Here is an 18240-nt window from a genome sequence, read left to right on the forward strand (position 1 = left end):
GGTAATTGCCAAAATAAATCCCCTGTTTTCTTGTGTAGATGGCTCAAAAGGTGCTAAAGAATGCCAAGACAGCTTGCGGCCGACTGGGCCAGTACAGGATGCCATTTGGCTGGGCTGCAAGGTATAAAGCCACCTTATACTTAAACCATCAATTTACCTATTCAATTCAGTGTTAGATGATAGTCTTGATCTCAGGTTGCAGAAGCCGTCGCTCAGTGAGATGCTGGTGTATATAATACCATCAAAGACAGTCCCTGGTGCTGATCTAAATGTGTGATGAGAGAGGGCTTATAACAAACAACTGCTCACCTCTCGTGTTATGCCTTCATGGGTTGGAAATAGGAGACGATAAGTAGTCTGGTTTCTTTAAAAAATGTAATCCAGCTATGAGTTTATACATATTTTATGTACAATATTAATGGTAGGTGGAGGGTTGTTTTGTTTTTGCTTTGAGGATTTGTGGATTTTGTTAACTTTGGCTTGACTTGCTAGTATAACGCTGTTCCTGTTTCTAATGTTGTTGTAGTTGAGGAAAATAGGTTATAGTTGAAATACAGCAACCAAACCAGGTGAAAAGTGTGACTAAAGGAAAGACTTTCTATAGGAACACACGTTATTAAACCAGTATTGTGGAACTTAGATGTGCTCATCAGTAATTTCACTTATTTTTATTTTTTGGGTGTGTCTATCTCCCCAGGCCTGTGTTTAAAGATGCATCAGGCACTTTAGACAAAAGTGCACGATTCTCAGCTCTTTACAGACAGGACAGCAGCAAGCTGTCAGATGAGGACATGTTCAAACTGCTTACCGACTTCAGAAAGTACGTTCTTTCTCTTATCTAGTCACTTGTTTCTCTGTAACATGTTTTGATACAGTTTTGCAAAAAATTATTTGTTTCTTTGTTCCCAACAGACCAGAGAAAATGGCTAAGCTCCCTGTGCTCTTAGGGAACTTGGATGTAACAGTTGACAGTGTGCCCCCAGATCTAACCAGTAAAATCTTCAAATTTATAACATAACTTCTGAGTATCTATTTACAGTTATCAAATTGTATCCACAAGGATTCTGACTATCATTCCTTCCTGTAGATTGTGTCACTGCCTCCTACATCCCTGTGGGGAACTTTGAAGGAAACGGGCAAAGCAGTGCTCTTCTGGAAGTGGAGGAGTTTGTGCCCTGTATTGCTAAGTGTTCCCAACCATTCACCATCTATAAAAACCACCTTTATGTCTATCCAAAACACCTCAAGTACGATGGGCAGAAATGCTTTGCTAAGGTACTCACAACAAGGCTGCATCAAAATAACTAATAATACAAGATACCTTTGATTTTGAGCTGTTGGTCGATGCATGACCCTCACAAACACTGCTTCATCTTTTAAAGAGAAACTTCTAAGACAAATCATTTTAGGAAATAAATGGTTTTGTTTGGCAGATATTCTGTTTAGCCTATGAAACTAACTGGGATCTCTTTCAAGCTCTTCCAGTCAAGCTGCAGAGCTGGATAGTTATCATAATGCACAGCAGCTGCTTCTGATTAGTGCATCAATACAAGATTGTTACATTTACTTTCACTAAGTCAGCTCCAAACAGGAAACCGACCGATCTTATTTCCCTTGCGCCTTCTTACTCTCTTTCAATTTATTGTGAGCTCTCAGATCTTTACAGATTTCTCCCTCCTTTTATTGTAACAAGCGGGTAAGTCTATTTCACAGTCTGAAATAGACTCAGAGAGGCAAAGTAGGAAAAGTATTTGCTGGTAAATTGCTTCTATGTGACCTGGGATATCGTGGAAATGTGTCTTACTTTTCTCTTATGTTCTATCTGTTTCTTCCCTCTTCAGGCAAGAAATATTGCTGTTTGCATTGAATTTAAGGATTCTGATGAGGATGAAGCCCAGCCGCTGAAGGTGCATTTATATGCTATATAGCATACTTCCAAGGCAGAACATAAAACTACGAGACGTAATAGAGGCATATACTTAGGTCACTTTATTTAGACACCCGGCAAGCTCTAAACAAGAAGACAAAAGACATCAACACTCAAGGGTTCACGGGTGCACTTTAGACTAATTGATGTCCTCTCCAAGAGAGGGTACTTTTCCTAAAATAGATATTAGCTAATTACAATGCACAAGCCTTGCACAGATATTATCACATTTGGCTATTTAAACAATTACTAAGCAGATCTCAAAATGTTCTCTTGCAACACTTATGTAATAATCATCATTATCATCATCTTAATCATAATAATTAATAATAGTATGGCTTTGAAGCCTTTATTCTTTGACTTGGTGTTGAATGTTAGGTCTTAACTTAAATCTGCTTTGTATTGACTACAGACTAGTTTGTTTTGACTTGGGTTTCTTTGCCTTGACTTAGAATTAATCTTAGGGCTTTGCAATCTTGACTTTGGATTGTTCATCTTGACAGCTCAAACTAGCTGATAAACCAACGACCACAACATATTAAACCACACGATGAGCATGACAAGATATCCGCCTGTCCTCACATGATTTCTTGCTCCTACTTTTTGAATCTACTGCAGTGCATCTATGGCTGTCCTGGAGGGCCTCTATTTACTAAGCAGGCATATGCAGCAGTCCTCCACCATCAGCAGAACCCTGAGTTTTATGACGAGGTATTTCTCTGCTCATGTTATTCACAATCAGAGTTTAATAGATACAATGGCTTAATAGGGCTGCATGTCATATCAAGAGGGTCCTGAGTTTGCCTCCACCATCAGAGTGGAATTTGGTTCCTGGGTACTCCGGCTTCCTTCTACAGTCCAAAGACATGCAATTAGTAGGGTTTGGTGAATTGGTGATACTGTTGCCCATAGGTGTGGATGTGAGTGTGAATGATTGTCTGTCTGTATCTGTTGTCCTGTGACAAACTGGTGACCTACCCTGTGGTAGCTGGGATAGAGTTCAGTCCCTCCCACGACCCTGATATGGATAAGTGGAAGAGAGTAAATGGATGGATTAAAAATAGCTACAAACTACCAGCAGAGAGTCAGATATGTTGCACGATTAAGCAAATTTTTTTCAAACCTTTTTGTTTTTGAAATAACAAAATACTTCTCATTGCCTCTCATGTTGCTTGAGCAAATTTGAACTCTACAACTGCAAAGCTTCTTCGGTATTAGCAAACTATGTTGTTGTGCTCTCTCTAGATAAAGATGGAGCTGCCTACTCAACTGCATGAGAAGCATCACCTTCTCTTCACCTTCTATCATGTGAGCTGTGACAGCAACAGCAAGAAGAAAGACGTGGTGGAAACTCCAGGTGGGCCATCAGTTTAAGTCACATCAACCCTCAGTGAATACGAAGCTGTTTGTGTGTGTAGCAGTTTGATTCAGATACACAGTGATTTAATATTCAAATCTTAATTCTTATGCTGCCTCTATTCCAGTACTGGTGCTATGTTAATGGTGCTGGTTTTTTTTTTAACCCTCAGTTGGCCAAGTATGGCTGCCTCTACTAAAGGATGGCAGAGTTATCACGAATGAACAACAACTTCCTGTGGCTGCCAATCTACCTGCTGGGTACCTCAGCTCCCAGGATGGTGTGAACAAGGTAAAAGACAACAACAACAAAAATGAACTTTTATTTTTTTGTAGGTAGTATGGTGTAGACTATAGATAGGTAGTGGACTAGCCTGCCACATAATTCTTTCATAATTCTTTGATTCAGCACTCTGTAGGTTGACAAGTCTCATTTCCATCAAACAGCGTGGCATCCTATCATCCTTTCATTTCTGGTGTCTTGTTTAATTTTATATATTTTGTTTGTATTTTCCTAAAGCTAATTTTAGTATCAACCAAGACAACCAAGACAGATCTGTTAAACATATCCTTATTTGACAACTAAGTGTTATTTACCTCTAGCAAGGTAAGGCCGTAAATCAAGCAGCATATGTAGACAGGAATTAACCTGCTGGGAAATGGTGAAAGGACAATGTGGGAAACCCAGGCTTCTATTCAGAATAATAAAGTGATGAATTTAGCAAGTTGAAACCCAAACATCTGCAATCAGAGGTTATACAGTAGCTATCCATCTTGCTTGAGATAGATATTGATGTAGATTGATATATGTATTGATATATGATATATGTATATTGATAGCATGGGTACTTGCCATGGAGGAACAATAATAATTAAGGCTTATTGTCAATTAATCTGTGATAAACGTTATTATATTATAAATCAGTATATGCAAAAAGAACATCACTGTGTTTATTTGTTGTACTGCAGTTTATACTTAATATCTAGTGCAGTTAATAGTTGTGTACTTGTTGCAGCACTCTGGGTTGGAGATCAAATGGGTGGATGGAGGAAAACCCCTTTTCAAAGTCTCAACTCATCTTGTATCCACAGTTAACACTCAGGTGTGTACACAAATAGCACATATATCCATGCAGTTAATGTTAGCTGCCTACTCACAACGGTTTTATAGAATAAAAAAAATCTAAACATCGATATGACATGTTTCTATTAGGATCAGCACTTGCATAACTTCTTTCACCACTGCGAAAGCATGGAGATGTCAGAACAAGCTTCGGAGGGAGAGCTTGTTAAATACCTGAAGGTATTCAGAGCTCCATTTACTTCTAATACCCTGAGGAAAATGGAACACACACTGTTGAACAATCTTTTCATCTAGCATTTAAGGGATCATGACAGGAAGAGTCCACAGTTATTGACTTTTTTCTTCTTACTTCCCTCTTAAAGAGTCTCCATGCAATGGAAGGTCACATGATGGTAAACTTTCTGCCCACCATTCTCAACCAGCTATTCTGTGTCCTGACCAGAACCACACATGAGGATGTGGCTGTAAATGTGACCAGGCAAGACACACACACACACACACACACACACACACACACACACACACACACACACACACACACACACACACACACACACAAATACATAGAACGTCTGCCTTTCAGTGCCACTTTTGAACTGTGTTTTGTTTTTATTTCATTATCTTTGTAGGGTGATGGTTCATGTGGTAGCACAGTGCCATGAAGAGGGACTTGAGCATTACCTGAGATCGTATGTCAAGGTGCTTATTGTCTTATGAATTTTATCACAATGATGATATTCACTGTTTCAGAGTCTGACACTCCCCGCCCCCTTCTCTGCACCCAGTTTGTGTTGAAGCCAGAACCCTATTCTTTCACCAATGTAAAAACTGTTCATGAGGAGCTGGCAAAAGCCATGACAGCCATTCTCAAACCATCAACAGACTTTCTGACTAGCAACAAGCTTCTAAAGGTAATTCATCTGTCAAAAGGCAATCAGCAGAAGCTAATTAAAGGAGACTTATAAAGAAAAATAAAATAATATTTTTAAACTAATCCACAAATCTTTGCAAAATGATTATTTTTTTCAATTTACCTGTAAAAAAATAAATTAAAATTAAATTAAACAACATAAATAGGTAATACATGATAGTAGATCTACAAACATTATATTCTGTTGCTATGAGTTCTCCAAAATTTACATCTGTTACTGAAATTTGAGAAAATAAATGAATAAATTCTTGTTGACATATTTATGATGTCATTTTCTAGTTCCATGCAACATTCACTTTCAAAATAATTCACATTTTGTACATTCATCGTATTTCTTTCTTTCACTGACACTGTGTTCTGGGTTGCAGCACTCCTGGTACTTCTTTGAAGGTCTGGTGAAATCCATGGCTCATTATCTGATAGAGCACGGGAAGGTTAAGGTAGATCTGTTGTTAAAACCTTTTGTCCTTAAGCCATTTTCTTACAAACGTGACTCCTCCAAATCTTTTTCTTCCTATGTCCAGGTCTCCAGGAACCAGCGCTTTTCTGCATCCTACTACCATGCAGTAGAGACTCTTGTCAATATGCTCATGCCACACATCACCCAGAAATATAAGGACAATCTCGATGCAGCTCGCAATGCCAACCACAGCCTGGCAATTTTCATTAAGGTTGCCACCAGCTGATTATTTTAGTTTATATATTATATTTATGTAGAAATATATCTCAAATTTTCTTTGTTTTGAGGTTAAACATTAAAACATTTTTACTACTTATTGTTTACTACTTATTGTTTATAAAAGACTGAAATGATAAGTTAATTCAACTTCAGAAAACTAAGTGGACTTTTTTTTTATGAATCTTCGCTCATTATATTTGTTCCCTTTTCCACACAGCGCTGCTTCACCTTCATGAACAGAGGCTTTGTATTTAAGCAGATCAACAACTACTTGAACTGCTTTGTTCCTGGAGACCCCAAGGTTAGCAGGCATAATGTCTCTAAAGATTTGATACAGGTTGTTGAAGTTAATATAAAACCCTAAAATGTACATTCTCTTATGGTTCTTATAGACCTTATATGAATTCAAGTTTGAGTTCCTGCGGGAGGTCTGCAACCACGAGCACTATGTACCTTTAAATCTGCCCATGCCTTTTTGGAAAGGGAGAATACAGAGGTTCCAGGGTAAGAAAAAACCCACAATTTGCACTGACTTCATCTGTACATTGCATCTTTTTTTGCTCTTGCCTTGTCCTGCTAATAAATGCCTGCTACAGATCTCCAGCTGGACTACTTGCTGACTGATGACTTCTGTCGAAACCACTTCCTGGTGGGACTGCTGCTCAGGGAGGTGAGTAGTGCACTTCAGGAGTCCAGAGAGATTCGTCAGATTGCCATCCAGGTGCTCAAGGGACTGATGATCAAACACACGTTTGATGACCGCTATGCTTCCAAAGTAAGTTCTGCAGCTCTTGGCCATTATCCTTCTCTTTGGCCATCTGCTGCATTTCCATAAAAGTACATGTTAGATGTAGTTTAACCAGTGACACAATAATTTTTCAATTTGACAGCTTTAAATAATTTAACTCAAGGTTTGTTGTTGCAGAGCCAGCAGGCCAGACTTGCCACTCTCTACCTCCCTCTGTTTGGCCTGCTTCAGGAAAATGTTTATAGGCTTGACATCAAAGAGTCGTTGCCTCTCGACAATCGTAATGTAAATGTAAGCCTGACACCTAGTGGTTGTAAACTGAATGGTAGCTTGCATCTGTAATGCATGCCTCAGTTCTGCAGTTTCTCTCTTTATTGTTTTTAAGTGAGAACTAGAGCACTTCACAATAGTAATTTTAGTTTCTGTCCCAGAACCCACGAGAGGACTCTCCGGTACAGACCTCTATGGTGACTCCTCAGAAACCTGGCAGCTGCATAGAGAATGCTCTCCACAAAGATGTGTTTGGGGTCATCTCTGGAACAGGTGTTTCCCTTCTTATAAGGACATTACTGAGTAATAAAAATGTGTCGAATTTAAATAATTTCAAATAAATAAAATAAAAATTGTAAATAATTTTCCAATATCATTTAAAATGAATAAACTGTATCTTTAATCATAGTTTACTGATCTTGCACCATGATCACAAATGAAAAATGTGTTTTTGTGGTTTTACTTTTGGTGAAAAACTTCTCTTTTTTTTTACGGTCCCTTTGCAGCCTCTCCTCAAAGTTCCACTACCAATGCCAGCTCAGTTCACCATGCAGACTCCAGAGGCTCTCTGGTCTCTACCGACTCTGGGAACAGCCTGCTGGGCAAGAGCAGTGACAGGACCAACTCTCTGGAAAAGGTAGGTCACCACTTGTGACATGGCAGTTCCTTAGGCACATTTGTTGTTGTTTCTTCTTGATGAAATAAAGATGAGTCAGTGGCATAGAGGAATGTTAACATCACTCTTAAAAAGTCAGACTAACCTGATTAGGATCGGGATTGATAATAAGGGTTGATTAATAAGGAAAATAAAATATTTACTGGTAGTGGAAATTCTGGCCTTATTTGAACTTTGAAAAAGATATAGTCTGCAACATAGAAAACATTTCTCAAGGTTAACAAAAACATAACTATTTGAGAACTACTCAGGTAGACTAGATTAAACCTGGACATCCATCCATCCATCCATTCACTTCCGCTTATCCTTATCCTTATATTATATGTCCTAAACCTGGACATATAATATAAAAATTGCCCCACCTCCCAGAAATATCCAGAGACGGGGAAATAAAAGCCTTGTTTCACGACACAGACTACATTACTCTGTTGGAGTCATAATAGTAACAAAGCAAAAGCAGCATCTGTAAGCTTCAAGGTCTCTTGAGATGTGTCTTTATTTTCTATTATTTTCATACCCACACCCTCCTCCCACCAGTGCTCCATCACATCCCAACTCCACCAAAAGGAGAGATCTACCAGGAGGCATTCTATCAATGTGCTCCCTTTCTCTTTTGAACCCGAACACCAAGTCGCACCTCATCTTAATCATGCAACCAAGCGGGTCACCGTGGACTTCTCTCTCCTCACTGTTCCCCTGCTTGACCTACTGCAGGACAATGACAGTGATTATAACAAGGCAGCTCCAGCCCAGAGGGTGGATGCAAATCATGAGGAAAACTTAACTTTACAAGTATTCTGTTTGACATGTGTGACCCCTTCAGAGTGTTTTTCATATTACAGAGTCTTGCAAATTTGGGATTTGTAAGATTGGCAGACCTTGTTGCTTTTTCACTTCTTTTCTTCTATGCTTTTTAAACCTGGAGTTGTTGTTACTGTCTGCAGTAGTAGACAGGTTTTTAAAGAAAGTATTTGACATTTTTCATCTTTAAAGTTTGGTTTGTTTGAGTGATGGGTTATATCTCTTAAAAGGTTGATTTTTTTCAGTACTCCAAAGATTGATAAGTAAAAGTTTTCTCTACTTTGTTCCTGTGCATCAGAATCCGTGTGCATCAGCCCTGGGCAGCACTGTGCTGCGCTCTGACAAACTGGACCAGGATGAAATCAAAAACCTGCTTATGTGTTTTCTGCATATCCTAAAGAACATGTCAGAGGGTAGGAACCATGCGATTCATATGTGATTTTGACACGTGCTATGGTCTAATAATCTAATTTCATGTAATTTCATCATACTCAGAGGCCCTATTTACTTACTGGAGTAAAGCTGCTTCCTCAGAGCTAATGGACTTCTTCACACTGATACAGTAAGTAGAGAAAGAACCTTTTTATTATTACATACATGTAAGAGTGACTGAACATTTTCTAAATAATATTTTTTCTAGATAACATAAACAAGATAGATTGTATTAGCAAGCCTTAGATGTCATAGTACGCAAATTAATGAACATTGACTTCGCTAGCGTCACTAAAAGATATTGACAAAGGGATGCTTGCGCCAGTTTGTGGACTACTGTTCTGCCTTGAGTTTAGAATTTCATTTGTTGCCATTTGGGATTTTTTTGTTTAGAGCCATAATTGATCATGTTTGTTTGCACCAGCCTGCTGGACTTTGCCATCTGCTAGTTAGCTTGACCACAAAGAACTTTCCTGGATTGAAGAGGGAATAAGACCATACCCAAACTCTGTCTGCCTTTATCATATTCTTAAGACATTTGGTGTAACATCTCGAGTTTGCAGCAACAAATCCAAGGGTTGTTTGAAGATTCCGATACAGATCCAGCTCTGCAGGGGTCAAATGGGTACTAGAAGTAATAACTTGTGAATAATAAAACCTGTGTTTTTCCTGCAGAGTCTGCCTTTATCAGTTCAGATACATGGGGAAGAGATTCATCGCCAGGTAGAGTCAATATTGTTCTGTCTGCTGATTTCTGAATTCTTGAACTTAAACTAATTTTGCCGGCATTCCATGCAATTAGTGATTCATATCTAAACAGAGACTTTTAGCGAATCTTCTGTAACTCTTTTAACTGTTGGATTTTGATTTGTTCTTTGATCTTTAACATTGCTGGCAAGTTGTTTTATGGCCCCTCCCTGGGTAAGATTGCGATCTTACATTCGCTGGTTGCTTAACAAAATGCATGACATTCTTTTTGCCTCTGTCAGTTTAAAACCACATTACATATTAGACATTTATTTATTTCATGTGTCCATGGTTTATTTTGTACAACCATTAACACCCTCCGTAAGTGATGCTTTAAAATAACAGTATTATACCCTTTTGTGTGTCTTTATTCTGACTTAGCTGTAAGTAAGTCATTCAAGCTTGAAGTTAATAGTACTTCTCCGTTTTCCAACAGGATCCATGAGGAGGCGGGGCCTGTAGGTCCTGACAGGAAATCACTGACTCTCCCTGTGTCTCGTAACAGAGCTGGGATCCTCCACGCCCGTCTGCAGCAGCTGGGATCTCTGGAGAATGCTCACACCTTTAGCAACAGTAGGCCTGCCCACCTGAAATGGATGATTAAATGGATGCTTTCCACATGTCAACAAAAAACAAATAAACATATAAATAAAAATACCCAATAATTTAGTCTAAATTTGGTAATGTAGTAATATTTGTTAGTTTATCCGACTTAGCCATCTAGTTGCCCGGCCACAATTTACTTTGTACAGTACTGGTTTAGCAAAACTTGCACATGATGATCACCTAATGGCTCTTCACCTAAACTGTCAAGGTCAAGCTCAACGTCTCTCTTTTTTTGTTTTATAGACAATAATCTATGAATTGCAATCGGTGCTGGATAAGATATGTCACTAATGATCTGGTTTTTTCCATCTGTCTTGGAATTCTGTCCCACCATTTGGCAAAACCAAAAGGAAGAATTTGTGATCGACGTTTTTTGAGTTTAGAGGTCTTGTTTGCTAATTTGATAACTAATCTTAAGGCAATGTTTTGTGTTCTTTTTGTGTTTTCAGTCAGAATTTTTTCCAAGTACAGATGTACACGATTCCTAAAAATCATCCAACATCTGTCTTAAATGTTTTGAACATGAGCAGAAACTACACATACATTTAAAGTATTACAGGTAACAAATGAAATGATCACTGATGTGATAATTATTCACCAAAACAAACGACACAGAACTCTAAGAACTTTCCATCTTCAAAAAAGATGAGGAAGTCGTTTTATTTTGTTGAATCATTAGGTAACGCTTTTATTCTCTAAAAACATTTGAAGAATGGCATAATGCCGGAATGCCGGAAACAAAGTGTTTGATGTTCCAATACTCAGGTGAAACCTACATGTAGGGTTACCAGCATATAAAAGTAAATCATTAACGAGACAGAATCAGTATGAAGGCAAAGCACACATAACAGATTTTGAGATAGCATGATGATGCATATGAGGCTATACTTTTTAAGTACACGAACTACAACTGTTCTTGTAGAAAAACACCCCTAACCTTCAAAAAATTGATTTATTAAGAGTTAACTGGGTTACAACCAAGACTATTAAACTAAAACTTCTTACGTCATTTAATTTCAGTAATAATGACACAACTGAAAATATACACATTTGTATTATTTTTATCTAGTCATTTGTAATAGCGCACTTTGATGTTTTATTTGTAATCATTTGGGCAAGAATGTACTGTATATACTTAGAGTATGTATGAAATGTTATTTCCTTCTTTCAGGTTGAATTTCAACATACTTAAGAGCAGTGTTGGTCAAGTTACTTGAAAAAAGTAATCAGTAACTAATTACTGATTACTTCCCCAAAAAAGTAATCCCGTTACTCTACTTATTTTCAAAAGTAATTAATTACTTAGTTACTTTTTAAAAACACGATTTACAACCTGAAGAGGTGATAAAGCGATAGATCTTTCAGCCCAATTCTACTTTTTCTACATAATCCATCATACAAAATGTAATCAAATGGAAAAGTCCCTTTTTAAAACTTGTTTTAGTCTTTTAACTTTATGCATCAAGCAAAAATTTTCTGCACATTCCAGCACATAAAATATATATATTTTTTGTGTTTACACTCACTCTTTCAAATAGATGGAAGTAAAACACAGCAGAAAATAAATAAAATCAAAGACTAGCGGTCCTTTTGCTCTATTTTCACCTGTGAAGCAGGAGTAGGGTAGGCGGAGGTTTACCCTGGTGCAGGTGTGCCACAGCGGTCAGTTGAAGAATCCGCGAGTTTCTCTGTGAATTTCCCATTACATCATAGTGCACTCTGTGCTTGCTCGGAAGTTTAGGGGTTTTTTTTCGCTGTAAAAAGACGTTTTCTTCCCACGCACAACGGACACTAATGTTTTTGTCACTTTTTATGGAATCAAACTTAAAGTAAGGTCAGTACTTCCACGCTTTAAACACTGCACGCTCATACTCTCTCCGCACTCGATATATTATCCATTGTTGATCTGCACACAGCTGTTGTCAGGAACGTCGCACTCGCATACATCATGGTCATGAGACATTCTCGCAAAAACAATCACAGTTTTAGTAATGCAGTAACGCAGCGTTCCTACGGTAAAGTAACGGTAATCTAATTACCGTTTTTGCAATAGTAATCCCTTACTTTACTCGTAACGCGTTACTGCATTACTGCGTTGTAACGCAGTAATGCCCATCTCTGCTTAAGAGTATACTTAAAGTACTTTGTGTGTAGCTGGGGTGAGTTGTACTGTGCTAAAATGTGGTCATGAAGCAGATGTTGCTGTAGTTAAAGTAGGATATTATTATTTTTATTTATTTTTTGGACCTAAATAATATTGTGTTTATCTGAATTAATGTAGCCATGCTTTCCCGAGCTCTTGGCGGCAACGGATTTGTCTTTTACTGACTCCTTCGTGGAGTTGGTAATGGTGACAAAATCAACAACAGGTCTGCCATACAAGCACATGGCAAATCGTTATTGGTCTTAGATTTAAATCAATAAAGCAATCAACGGTATGCACTTTTTTTTATGGCTCTAATAAAACATTATCCCTATCGGAGACGTAGCTTATGTGCTTTCTGTGCAGCGTACTCCTGTACGGAAGCAGATGTGAGCAGCCAGTGCCTTCTAGAGGCCAGTGTGTCTACAGAGGTCTGTCTCACTGTGCTGGACACACTCAACACTTTCATCATGGGGTTCAAGGTATTAACAGAGACAGCCAACATGACACCCTTTATTATCTTGCTCAGCCAATAAACTCACCTTCCCTGTTTTCAGACCCAGCTGAATTCAGATCTCGGTCACAATCCCCTGATGAAGAAGGTTTTCCAGGTGCACTTGTGTTTTCTGCAGATACCTCAGTCTGAGGCTGCTCTCAAACAGGTCTTCACCTCACTCAGGACTTTCATTTACAAGGTGAAATATCTGGCTCCATGTTTATTGACTTAACATGGTGGGACTGAATTGGGTTGTAACCCATGTGGTTGTGATTTTTTGATATCCACAAATCGACTTGAAATGACCCCACAGCTGCATTTCCATGTCCTCTAGTTCCCTTGCACCTTCTTTGATGGCCGGGCCGACATGTGTGCCTCTCTCTGCTACGAAATTCTCAAGTGCTGTAACTCCAAGCTGAGCTCCATCCGTAGCGATGCTGCCCACCTTCTCTACTTTCTTATGAAAAGCAATTTCGACTACACAGGTCGTAAATCCTTTGTACGAACACATCTGCAGGTAAGCGTTTCATTTGTGTCTGTCTAAATTTGACATTTTATATGTTTAGTTATCTTTTCTAGTCTCTTATCTACATACAATATCTATGATGTATCTGCTAACCATGTTAATGATGTATCTCTGTATTATACAGGAAGTCTTAAATGTAAGGTTCTCTTTACTTGTTGATATTCACCCAGGTGGTAATTGCTGTCAGTAAGCTGATTGCTGATGTCATCGGCATAGGGGGTATGCGCTTCCAGCAGTCTCTCTCCATCATCAACAACTATGCCAACAGTGACAAGACCATCAAGGTGAGGAATGAGAGTTTGGTAGGCAAAATAAATTACCAGGAGAACTGTTGAATAATTTTAGTTATTTCTGTCCCAAACTGGTTGATTAACACTTGGTCAGATCATACATGTAGCAATACTATCTATTACTAGGTGGCTAAATAGATACATTTCAGCCTTTCTCCTGTTTTGGGGCAAACACATTTCAGTACCCGCTTCTTGCTTTATGTAATCCTGAACATTCACTTTGTTGTTGTGCTTGGGCAGCACACGGCGTTTCCTTCAGATGTGAAGGACCTAACAAAACGCATCAGGACAGTGTTGATGGCCACAGAGCAAATGAAAGAGCACGAAAATGACCCGGAAATGCTGGTAGATCTCCAATACAGCTTAGCCAAGTCCTACACCAGCACCCCTGAGCTCCGTAAAACCTGGTTGGACAGTATGGCTCGCATCCACAACAAAAATGGGGATCTTTCAGAGGTATTTTACGTCACATTGAATACCTTGACTTTTTTTCTGCAGTAAGGCATTGTTGTGTTAGCCTCTGACTCGTGACTGTGTCTGTGCTTTTCACCTGCAGGCAGCTATGTGTTACGTGCATGTTGCCGCTCTGGTGGCTGAGTATCTCTGGAGGAAAGGTAAGTTGAGGATATAATGTAAGGTCTCCTGGCAGTTAACTATTTGAACTCCAACATGTTTTTATGATCCTCATTTACAGAAGCCATAAAATGAATCTCTGATAAACATTACAGCAGTAGAGGAACATTATCCTGGAGAGATTGATTGATAAACTCAATAAAGCCTATCAACTCTCTTGTTGTTTTTAGATGAAAGATTTATGGAACGTGATAAAAAGCTATATGTCCGAGCTGGGGATGTCTGCAATCGAAATTGTAAATTGTATACACTGCAAATTCCTCCAACTCTAAAACCATCAATAATTGTAAAAAATAAACAGTGTGAGTCATATTCCTTCATCGTTATCCTTCAAGTTTATGGTCCTGTGCCGTGTTTTTGCTGCCCTCTTCTTGACAGAGAACTCAGATGTTGTTCCTGGGAAGTGCTTTAGTTACCACTGGGACTACTGTTGCCTTCACCCTTCACGTCTCTCTCTCTCTTACTACACACACAAAAGTGGAAGAAACGTGGCTGATAATTAGTGAGTGTCACAACCAGGATGAAAGAACAAACAAAGGTCCACGAGTACATCAGGAATTTATCTGCAACTGATAGTGTGCTTAGTGAATACCTCGGGCAGCAGAAGCCCAACAAAGAAGAGCAGGAAGGAGAGAGGAACCATCAGGGAAGGGCAGGCCCCTGCATGGCATGTACCACTGGCTGATACTAACAAATCCTACCAAATCCTAAAAGCTGGACTGAAAGACAACACAGAGTGTTGACAACAAATCATGGCAGCACGGGAACAAGCTCTGAGCACAAGATTCATAGAGGCCCGGCCTATTACACCAGGCAAGACCCCAGGCGCAGGCTGTGCAAAGATGCCCCTGAGACAGTCTAGCACATAACAGCATGTTAAATCTCTAAAATCCTGTAAGTTGTGGGGTCTCCATGGATCAGACTTGTTTGTCCAGCACATCCCACAAGATCCGCTTGGACTGAGATCTTGCCAACCTCAAACCATTCCTGAACTATTTTTGCATCATGGCAGGGCACATTATCCATGGCCATAGCCAACCGGGAATATAATTTCTATGACAGGGTTGACATGTCAGTGGTGATAGTTTTATGCTTGATCAGTGTATGGTTCTACTGGACCTCTCTGTGTACCTTTTTTATGCCAGGCATGTTCAGGCAGGGCTGCTCAGCTTTCCGTGTCATCACTCCGAACATTGACGAGGAAGCAGCCATGATGGAGGATGTTGGGATGCAGGATGTTCACTTCAGTGAGGTCAGACTTTGTTTCGATCTTTTCTGAATGTCAGCCTATAGAATGTCCTTTTAAAATTAGTCATTGGCTTCAGGAATATTTTTTGGCAGTAACATTAGTCCCACTTCTCAGTGTCTTTTCTAAAGATAAGATAATTGTTTGTGTTCAGGAGGTGCTGATGGAGCTTTTGGAGGAGTGTGCTGATGGCCTCTGGAAGGCAGAGCGTTATGAGCTCATTGCTGATGTCTATAGGCTCATCATTCCCATTTATGAACAGCGCAGAGACTTTGAGGTGAGCTGCACACTGAGCACAAGTTATAGACAAAGTGTGAATTGTTCTGTTCTGTTTATATAATGCCAATTCACAACAACAGTTTGTAAATAAAAACATCTGCGTGACAGTTATTGCAATTTGTTTTTGAATTTGTCAAACAGAAACTGGCACACCTGTATGATACACTCCACCGTGCGTATACTAAAGTGATGGAAGTAATGCATTCTGGCAAGAGACTGCTTGGCACATACTTCAGAGTGGCCTTTTTTGGACAGGTAAGTTTACAAAATAAAAAGTAAATAAATATGATAATAATTAAAATTTTCAGTTCAGCTTAAATTTGACTCAGTCCACAGTTTTCATAAAAGCATGGTGTTTATCTTATTGTTTTTTGCAGTACAGTACCACATACACACATACACTCTCTGATACAGCTGAACCTTTGAATCTAAGTGGAACGCTACTATTTTTTAAATTGAGATTTCTCTTCTTTTCCCTTTCCTTTTAAGGCTGCGGTAAGTGAATAGAGGAGTCCTCCTCTATGTCAGTGCCTTTTTACGTTGTTTAAGGGCTAATGAGTATTTGTAAAATTACTATCAAGTATCTGTAGATTTTTAAGCTTTTGTTGCGTCATGATTTTTTTTGACCAGTAGTGGATAAAACATGGTTACTTAGTCACAAAACAATAGCTGTTGTGTGACTTTTATATCATTTTATCTCTTTTCTGTTTCATTTGCAAATCCAGAAACTCATCCTTTTTTCAGTCATATGTGATCCCATTGTGATTTTTCCCCTGAAAGTTTCTTTTGATTAATTGATGAAGCCTTTCCAACTATTACTTTTATACAAATAAACCACAGTGTAACTGTTACGCATGTATGAATATATTAAATTAAATAGATTGTATCTGTTTGACTCGGTAGTGATCAGCTAATGTTTGCTGTGTTTGATAACTTTCTGTATATAATGACAATCACTTAAAGTGGACCTATTGCTCATATGTATATATGTATATATATATGGGCGGTTAATCCTTCAAGCTCCGGTCCTCTACCAGAGGCCTGGGAGCTTGAGGGTCCTGCACAGTATCTTAGCTGTTCCCAGGACTGCGCTCTTCTGGACAGAGATCTCCGATGTTGTTCCCGGGCTCTGCTGGAGCCACTCGCCTAGCTTGGGAGTCACTGCACCTAGTGCTCCAATTACCACTGGGACCACCGTTACCTTCACCCTCCACATCCTCTCGAGCTCTTCTCTGAGCCCTTGGTATTTCTCAAGCTTCTCGTGTTCCTTCTTCCTGATGTTGCTGTCATTCGGAACCGCTACATCGATCACTACGGCCGTCTTCTTCTGTTTGTCTACCACCACTATGTCCGGTTGGTTAGCCACCACCATTATGTCCGTCTGTATCTGGAAGTCCCACAGGATCTTAGCTCGGTCATTCTCCACCACCCTTGGGGGCATCTCCCATTTTGACCTCGGGACTTCCAGGTTATACTCGGAACGTCATAACCAAGTGGCCGACATAGTGTACAGGAACATCTGTGCCATGTATGCCTTGCCTGCTAGCATCTTGCACCCTGCTGTTATGTGCTGGATTGTCTCTGGGGCATCTTTACACAGCCTGCACCTGGGGTCTTGCCTGGTGTGATAGACCCCAGCTTCTATGGATCTTGTGCTCAGTGCTTGTTCCTATGCTGCCATGATTAGTGCCTCTGTGCTGTCTTTCAGTCCAGCTTTGTCCAGCCACTGGTAGGATTTCTGGGTATCAGCCACCTCCTCTATCTGCCAGTGGTACATACTGTGCAGGGGCCTGTTCTATGGAACGCCAGGACTGCCATAATGAATTAATTAAATACACCATTAAATAATTAATTAAATGTGGCAATAATTAATTAAAATTGGAATTAATTAATTAAATAAATAGTTATGATATATGTAATTAATTAATTATTGACACATTTAATTAATTATTTATGTATTTCACGTTTTAATTAATTATTGACACATTTAATTAATTAATTATTGACATATTTAATTAATTATTTATGTATTTCACATTTTAATTAATTATTGACACATTTAATTAATTATTGACACATTTAATTAATTATTTAATGATATATTTATTTATTTCATTTTGGCAGTCCTGACGCCTGGCTCTCATCATGAAATAATTTTATCTGTCAGCCTCACCCATCAAACTCAGGGGGCGGGGTTAACGCTGATCGAGTCAAAACCATTGCTTTGGCCTGGTGGCCATTGTTTCTAGCACACAACAACCGGCATGTGGAAGCTAACAGAACTGAGCTTTGAAAAACCCTGTTTGTGTGTTACCAAATACCGTTTTAATATTTTTTTAGCCGAGAATGTAGTGGTTTAATCTTCATGTG

The 18240-nt window shown here is 39.0% G+C and overlaps 1 protein-coding gene across 5 annotated transcripts in view; it reads left to right on the top strand.

Annotated features, from left to right (window-relative positions):
- LOC146681492 (dedicator of cytokinesis protein 9-like) overlaps positions 1-18240 on the top strand; it is a 53556-nt gene that overhangs the window by 25196 nt on the left and 10120 nt on the right. For 3 of the 5 annotated variants that reach the window (XM_085447972.1, XM_085447971.1, XM_085447973.1), the window contains exons 13-46: positions 39-121; positions 698-820; positions 913-992; positions 1088-1275; positions 1842-1907; positions 2546-2638; positions 3173-3284; positions 3457-3575; positions 4300-4386; positions 4497-4586; positions 4730-4845; positions 4997-5066; positions 5153-5278; positions 5667-5738; positions 5823-5969; positions 6195-6278; positions 6370-6481; positions 6574-6752; positions 6903-7016; positions 7157-7268; positions 7502-7632; positions 8771-8885; positions 8968-9034; positions 9580-9627; positions 10088-10224; positions 12767-12882; positions 12958-13095; positions 13231-13413; positions 13593-13706; positions 13953-14168; positions 14269-14326; positions 15491-15597; positions 15746-15868; positions 16012-16125. In XM_085447972.1, coding sequence (XP_085304098.1) covers positions 39-121; positions 698-820; positions 913-992; positions 1088-1275; positions 1842-1907; positions 2546-2638; positions 3173-3284; positions 3457-3575; positions 4300-4386; positions 4497-4586; positions 4730-4845; positions 4997-5066; positions 5153-5278; positions 5667-5738; positions 5823-5969; positions 6195-6278; positions 6370-6481; positions 6574-6752; positions 6903-7016; positions 7157-7268; positions 7502-7632; positions 8771-8885; positions 8968-9034; positions 9580-9627; positions 10088-10224; positions 12767-12882; positions 12958-13095; positions 13231-13413; positions 13593-13706; positions 13953-14168; positions 14269-14326; positions 15491-15597; positions 15746-15868; positions 16012-16125 — 3840 coding nt within the window. Of the gene's footprint in view, positions 1-38; positions 122-697; positions 821-912; positions 993-1087; positions 1276-1841; positions 1908-2545; positions 2639-3172; positions 3285-3456; positions 3576-4299; positions 4387-4496; positions 4587-4729; positions 4846-4996; positions 5067-5152; positions 5279-5666; positions 5739-5822; positions 5970-6194; positions 6279-6369; positions 6482-6573; positions 6753-6902; positions 7017-7156; positions 7269-7501; positions 7633-8770; positions 8886-8967; positions 9035-9579; positions 9628-10087; positions 10225-12766; positions 12883-12957; positions 13096-13230; positions 13414-13592; positions 13707-13952; positions 14169-14268; positions 14327-14515; positions 14648-15490; positions 15598-15745; positions 15869-16011; positions 16126-18240 lie in introns of all 5 variants that reach the window. The other 2 variants (XM_085447969.1, XM_085447970.1) reach the window with 1 other exon arrangement.

The sequence above is a fragment of the Copadichromis virginalis genome, linkage group LG23, assembly GCF_057382275.1.
Source record: "Copadichromis virginalis isolate Kocher_CV1m ecotype Utaka linkage group LG23, C_Virginalis_male_GT1.1, whole genome shotgun sequence".
Lineage (NCBI taxonomy): Eukaryota > Metazoa > Chordata > Actinopteri > Cichliformes > Cichlidae > Copadichromis > Copadichromis virginalis.